The sequence below is a fragment of the Gossypium hirsutum genome, chromosome A09 (assembly GCF_007990345.1).
Source record: "Gossypium hirsutum isolate 1008001.06 chromosome A09, Gossypium_hirsutum_v2.1, whole genome shotgun sequence".
Taxonomy (NCBI): Eukaryota; Viridiplantae; Streptophyta; class Magnoliopsida; order Malvales; family Malvaceae; genus Gossypium; species Gossypium hirsutum.
This window is the reverse complement of record NC_053432.1, coordinates 220355-226991: the sequence shown is the minus strand read 5'-3', so window position 1 is coordinate 226991 and position 6637 is coordinate 220355. Positions and strand designations below refer to the sequence as shown.

At 34.7% G+C, this 6637-nt stretch overlaps 1 protein-coding gene across 2 annotated transcripts; it reads right to left on the bottom strand.

Moving 5' to 3' along the window:
* Nucleotides 1-240: 240 nt before the first annotated feature.
* Nucleotides 241-5697, bottom strand: LOC107888448 (uncharacterized). 2 transcript variants are annotated; one of them, XM_016812556.2, is made up of 16 exons: nucleotides 5347-5697; nucleotides 5178-5272; nucleotides 4983-5096; nucleotides 4637-4741; nucleotides 4425-4496; nucleotides 3831-3943; nucleotides 3138-3272; nucleotides 2758-2826; nucleotides 2282-2369; nucleotides 2134-2205; nucleotides 1919-2019; nucleotides 1548-1665; nucleotides 1181-1240; nucleotides 958-1068; nucleotides 702-832; nucleotides 241-543 (listed from the first exon to the last, which is right to left on the bottom strand). In XM_016812556.2, the coding sequence occupies exons 1-15, from the start codon at nucleotides 5441-5443 to the stop codon at nucleotides 722-724; spliced, it is 1461 nt and encodes a 486-aa protein (XP_016668045.1). In that variant the 5' UTR covers nucleotides 5444-5697; the 3' UTR covers nucleotides 241-543; nucleotides 702-721. The 2 variants fall into 2 exon arrangements, with proteins under 2 accessions (XP_016668045.1, XP_016668046.1); XM_016812557.2 differs by lacking the exon at nucleotides 2758-2826 and having other exon boundaries at nucleotides 5347-5607.
* Nucleotides 5698-6637: the final 940 nt, after the last annotated feature.

Sequence of the window (6637 nt, the reverse complement as noted above, 5' to 3'; positions counted from 1 at the left end):
ATCCTTGCATTTGCAGTTTAATGAATCTGACATTATAAGCATCACACTAATGCTTATAAAGAACCAACATACAAAATACGGAGTATGAATGGCAGAGCTTAATAATATTAGGATAGAATATTGGCTAGCTACTTGAAGAATTATATATGATCAAAACCAACCTCCTCTGTTTCATTCTAGAGGTTAGATCGGCTGCTTCTCACGGTGTTCTTCAAACATTCTAGATTCTGGAACTCGTGCTTCCAAACAAACATCTCAATGCATAATATAAACAAAGTTAGCAATTTTCATGAAGCTACAACATGCAAGTCACATACCCCAAAATATAATGTACAGCACATAGATGACAGAAAATGAAACCCTCAAATTGAGATAAGGAAATACACACATTAAAATCAACAATATGCACAACTGCATAGCTGCTTGCCGGACCACGTCTTCCCAGTTCCCATGTCACATGATATGAAGCAAGGATTTTAGGGTTCTGATAACCTCATTAACACGTGACTCAGGTTCATACATGTATATCCTCCACTCACCATCCTGAGTTCAAATTCAATTACTAAGTTAATATCATAATTTAAAAAAAATAACCAGGCCCTTGAATTATTCTTCTGCTAATTATAAAATTAGTATCATACTTTTTTAAGAAAACACACACATATGAAATACATTTGTATATATAGATGAAAGTGTCCCACCTCACCAAGGTAGCATAGCATTAAGCTGAAATAGAACCCTGTCTTGCCTTCAGCACGAGTTCCTCAGTGGTTACACCAATAATCTCATTTGCACGTTTCAGTCCAACACAATAAAATCGTCCAATAGAATCCTGAATTCAAAAACATTTGCAACCAATTTATCCACAAGAAATGTATTAACTAACTTGAACCCAAAAGATGAATATATTTAACAAATATGAATATAATCAAGTTTATGGAGGTGGAATATAAGGACCCGAGAAACAATTTTCAACTTCTCTAGCTTTTCAACTGCATCATCCACATCAAAGTTACAGCTCTCCCCAAATTCCTCTTTAATTAGTTCCTCGCACCTTAGATCCAAGTCCTATATTGAATTGTTAAAAGGTTATGCTCTACTAAAATGGACCCACATAAAAATTTGTCACATTGAAGAATATCTATAAAGCAAGGAATGATGAAAAAATGATGATGCATACCTCCATGGTGGCTTTACCTTGCTCCATTAGTATAAAGAATGAGATGATTACCTCTTTCACCTGCAGTCAAGATTGTTGTTCAGAATAAAGGAATATTGTGGAACAGAAGGAAAATAAACAAATAGTAAAGCTCATTTGAAGATAAGACTCTGTTTGGTTTCATATCCTATATGCACTACACATCAAAGCTTCGCAACTGTGTAACCAAGCAATTAAGGCTTGGAATAGTGAAGGCTATACAGCTTCTCTTGCTTTCAATATGAATCAAAATAAAAAAATAGATGCTACAGTTTCTTGCTTTTGGCAGGAAAATGTACTAAAATTTCCGATACAAGACAGAAGGAAAAAAAAAAGGAATGCAACCTACTTCCTGTTGAATCACATCATCACACAAGTGAAGTAAAGTGCCCCTTCCACTATCGAGTTGTTTGTCATACATGGACTGTGTTATTAAATTCTGATATGTAGCCATGTTTGCTTCAAACCTAAAATGTAATATGAAAATAATAACACAAATCAATCAAACAATGTGAAACATGTAAAGCAACGGAGACACCAAGTAATTAAGTATAAGTGCCTATACAGCCAACCAGAGGCACCTGGGACAACATAGTATAAATAAGAGGACATCCCTTTACCAGCTTATATTTCTGAATGGATCCATCAACATTGATCCCACGACATATAGCAAAGAGCATAAGACATATTACATTTAATCCAAGATGGAGGAAAGCATACGTGAAATATGTCTTAGCGCAGTAACCAATCACAGTTGACAAAATGGCAAAGATGACCCAAAGATCAGCTGTAGGCATTTGAAGAGAACTAAACACAGTAACCTGTGAATAAAGGCACAATAATAGTGCATTCAATCAATATGAATACCAGGCAGAAATGAAGCAATGGTGGAAAGACAAGAACAGGTAACAGAGAAACATCATTGCTTAACTGACCAGCCCCACAACAGCAGAGGCAAGGAACTTGACCCAGTCCATGGGAGTTAATCCTGGATTTTTCTTTTCAGGCTGTTATGAAAAAACAAAAATAATATCATACACTTTGATCATATAAAAGCTTTGAGCAAAGAGATGAGAGACTCACAAGGACTATTTCCAGATCTGCCATTGGAATATTTTTGAAATGTTTTACGTATATTCCTCGATCCATATTTGGTTTGGGGCTAGCTCTCCTGGAAGTTCACCTCACATCTTAGATTTCTATGAATTGCTCTTCATGATTTTTATTTAACTAATTTAGAAAGACACCAAATCCATCAGCAGTTTAGCATTTTTTCCTAAAGAAAATATGATTCTCTATCCATAGAAATTTCTGTCTTGATGCCCTTTCTCCTTTCTTTTTCTTTACTAATAAGATAATTCTCTCAAGACCAAGAGAATAAGAAACTGAGGTGCTTTCAGAATACTGTTCCAACAATCAATATGTTCAACCTTGAAATAAAGTAGACCAATAAACTGGCTTTCTAATATATCCATATCAATTATTGAAGAAAGACACTATTGACAATTTCTAATTTATCTCAACTGGAAACTTGTATGGTAAGATGCAACATGCAGTACCTGTAGACAACAATAATCCTATCAAAAGTAGGCTCTTGGATTGTAGTCTTGCTCACCAATTTCTTGATGCTGCTTAATACAGAACAAGCAAGTAATTGACTAATGACACCACCAGAGTTTAGGAAAGACATGCTGCTAATGATAAAATCATATAACTATTTAAGAGGAAAGATATGCAAATATTCGTACTGAAATTAAAACATAAAGCTAAAAAAAGTAGCTGCTTCAAAATTGTAAATTATCAAGACTAGTTCAAATTTAATGATGATGGCATGGAAAGCATCCTACAAGTGGCTTGCTTAGAAAGCACTTAGATGGTATATACGTTCATAAATAAGTACTGTCCTCGAAAATAAAAGCATAAGGTGGTACTTCACAACCTTAGGTCCATATTTTCAAGACGGATCCGATCAACAAACAAATCTTCACTGTCTGCTTCAGGGTTAATTTCATCATCCTTCTTTGGCTCTTTCTTATGTCGTTCTCTTAATCTTCTGTTCAAAAGTTTTTCCAATCTGCAAGGATCATATCTCTGGAAAGCATTAAAAGGAAGAAAAACAAAATGTATGAAGCAATCAAGTCTACAAGAAAGAGAAGAAAGATATTAGTGGTGGATCTTGGGACTAAGTTTTGGAGGCATAATTAAAATTTTCAAATATTTTGTGAGAATAATGAGAATTTTCAAAAATTTTAGGAGTACTTAATTAAAAATTTCAAGGAAGTAACGAAAATGTCCAAAATTTTTCGTTCTTTTTTTTTTTTGGGGGGGGGGGCTTGGCCATTACCATCCACCCCTGGCATCTCATGGCGAACTCTGTTTCCTTTGCAGTAAATTAACAATTTAGGACCCTTAATAAATGAAGACCGCAGAATGGTCAAACATTACCTCAACCTACCAGTCATACTAATTCCTAGATATTTTGAGTTACAGAAAATTTTGTTAAATTACATTCCATAGGCTTAACCATAGTCAGTTTTCCAATTACCTCTAAGCAACTGTATCTAAAGGTGCTTTAGCCAAAAATATACCAAAACAACTCATAAAAGGTAATAATTTCCCTAAAGATGCTCACCGTGTTAGCCTTAAAAGAAATGTCCAAAGACGTGTAATGATCATATCCACCTTCTCCATGAAAAAATAATCCGTTGTACGATCAATTCCTATCCCACGTCTGAAGATAATGTACTAAAAGACAAAATGATTTATGCTTAGCTTAGGAGAGAGGGATATCAACTAATACATCTGAATCGAATATGTATAAGCAAGCATATCCAAAACTTCTTTGATGATATGGTATTGAAATGACTCTGCACTTTTAATGTAATTTATGGATATATTATATCTTTAGAGCAATAATATGGCATGTGCATAATCATTGAGAAAATCATCTTTTATAGGTCTCAAGCATAATATTATGCCATTAACCAAAACAAGTCTCTGGACTCCGATCCGTCTGATGTACAAATACATAGCAAAAACCACACGGAAAATACAGAAAAAATACAAACTAGTGAAAACTAACTGCTCAATAAAGAGAAGAAGTTCAAAAATCAAAATCCTTCTGGTTTTTTCATATGACAAACTCAAGAGCAACTTCGTCTTACTAGTGAGTGTCCGAAACAACACAAACAATGATGCACCTTCTATGCTAAATTGTAATCACAACCTTATCAGCAAAATCAGGAAGGTTTGGTTGGGGGTGCTCTGAAAAATATCTCTTCAGAAGTGTCTTGTCAATCTGCATTCAATGAAAACAAACTGCGTAAGATAAAAAAAGAATAATATTATTAACACAGAATAAAACCCACTCGGTATATTGATATAAAGATTCAATAACTGGAGATGATAATATACAAAACAGACGAAGTTGCAGATGACCTTAGATTCATCAACTATTATGGGAAGGTTAAGAAGATATTGCCCTGCAAGTGCGACATCAATCTCCTCATCTGTAGCAATCTTAAAATTACTCTTCTCCATCACCTGTACACCAAAGGGAAATTCAACTACCATCGTGATGCTAAATTAGCAGCCAAAATAAGTAGCATATATGGTGTTGTTGGAATCAATTTTAGTTATGTTAATGGAAACATCAGAGACACACTTATCATAAATGAAATTCAAGTCATCATATCAATAACACTTGCTTGCACATAATAAATGGTTGTTATTATACATAGAGAACATTGTTTCTGTTTTACCCGTTAGAAGCAGAGCAGAATACCTGAAATAAATATGTCAAGAAATTCTGCTCAAGTACATCTACTTCTTCAGAAGATAAATTTTGCTGCTGCAATTTCTGAGCCCCATGTACAGGGTCGAAGAGGGAGTATAATTGCTGCGGACATAAGTCCAACTAAAATTAGGGAGAAAGGGAAGGAATAGGAACAAAATGCTTCAAGGATTATGTTTGTAATACCATTAAATCCTCAAATTGGAGAAGATACCAAGCTCGTATCGTGTACTCAACTCTCTTGCAGAACTTTAAAAACTCGGCCCGATCAGAACTATGTTCTGTAACGCGCGAATGAAATTAGTTAAAAGGACAGTAAGAGAAACCCAAAAAGAGGAAGTGGATAAATGGATACCAATTAGGTTGGCTAAAGTCATGATGAGCTTGGGCTTTAGGATGGGGATGACGGATTCACGCTCTAATCGAATAACATCCTTGTTTTTGGTGTCCATGGCAGAGACGTGGGTGTGGATTCAAAGACGATGAAGAAGGAAGAAAGAAACGGCAAGTTTTATTGCTTTATGGGATTCATGGCGTGGGATGAAAGGCAAGGTAAATCGTAACTCCCAAGACTCTACATCCATCTATTTTAACTTTAATTGCAATTTATAAAGCATTTAATCCAATTTTACATGGTAACTGAGTTTACAGCATTAATATCTCCTTTGCTAATGGAAATTCTGGCCTCTGCATTTTGGTTTTGTCAGCATCGCCTTATCCGGGGCCGACGGAATAATAATTAATAATTACTTAAGCCAACCATCAAAATGCAAACGGAGGCTGCAACATCAACACTATCGCCGTGTTTGGAGGAGTGCTGCCTTAATTTTTTTATATTTAATATAAAATTTATTTGGTTAATCCGCAAATTTGCTTTTACCATTATATTCCAACTTTTGTCTTGTTAAATATAAAGAGGCCAGGTGGAAAATTAATTACTGGGATAGGTCATTTCTCCCAAAAACGCGTCCATGTCAACTTGTTGTCAGGGGATAAAGCAGGAAAATGCTTCCTCAAGGAAGCGTTTTCCCTGTGCATAAACAATACCAACGGTTACTTTTTTGACCATTGCTAACTCTCAACGGTAAAAATAAAACTATAAAAACCCCTACCCCTTTCATTTTTTTCACACTTAAATCCTTTCCATCTTCAATCTTTCAATATTCTCTCAAATTTCTCTCAAATCTCTCAAATTTCTCTTAAATTTCTCTCAAATTTCTCTCAAAGCTCTCGTTAATTTTTTCAAAAAAGTTATAATTTTATTTTTTCTGAATTTATTTTTTTAAATCAAAAAAATTTGATCGTGTTAGCAATGGCTGGAGAATTAATTCGTCTCGATGATAAACACATATTCGTCAAACAAATGAAAATGGTAAGTGTTAAATTTAATTTTTAAATATTATTTAAGATTTTTTTTCATTTATGCAATTTTAAATAATTTTTATTTTATTATTTCTTATAAAAGTCTGTAGATCGGATATTGCAATACTATATCCGTAATATGGCTGGTCCTCCATCACCGTTGATAGAAAATTATCTGCGGGAAGCGGGTTTTTGGCAAGTGGCTACGATAGGCAGGGGGTGCAAGTTGGATCCGAAACTCATTAGTGCGTTGATAGAGAGGTGGAGACCCGAGACGCACACAT

What these genes read in the sequence shown, in the direction of transcription:
- LOC107888448 (XM_016812556.2), bottom strand. Translation starts at nt 5,443, where the DNA reads ATGGACACCAAAAACAAGGATGTTATTCGATTAGAGCGTGAATCCGTC. An exon ending in GACTTTAGCCAACCTAATTG is followed by an intron (nt 5,273 to 5,346) that starts GTATCCATTTAT and finishes CGCGCGTTACAG; the next exon opens with AACATAGTTCTGATCGGGCC. An exon ending in TTTCTTTTAAGGCTAACACG is followed by an intron (nt 3,273 to 3,830) that starts GTGAGCATCTTT and finishes TGATCCTTGCAG; the next exon opens with ATTGGAAAAACTTTTGAACA.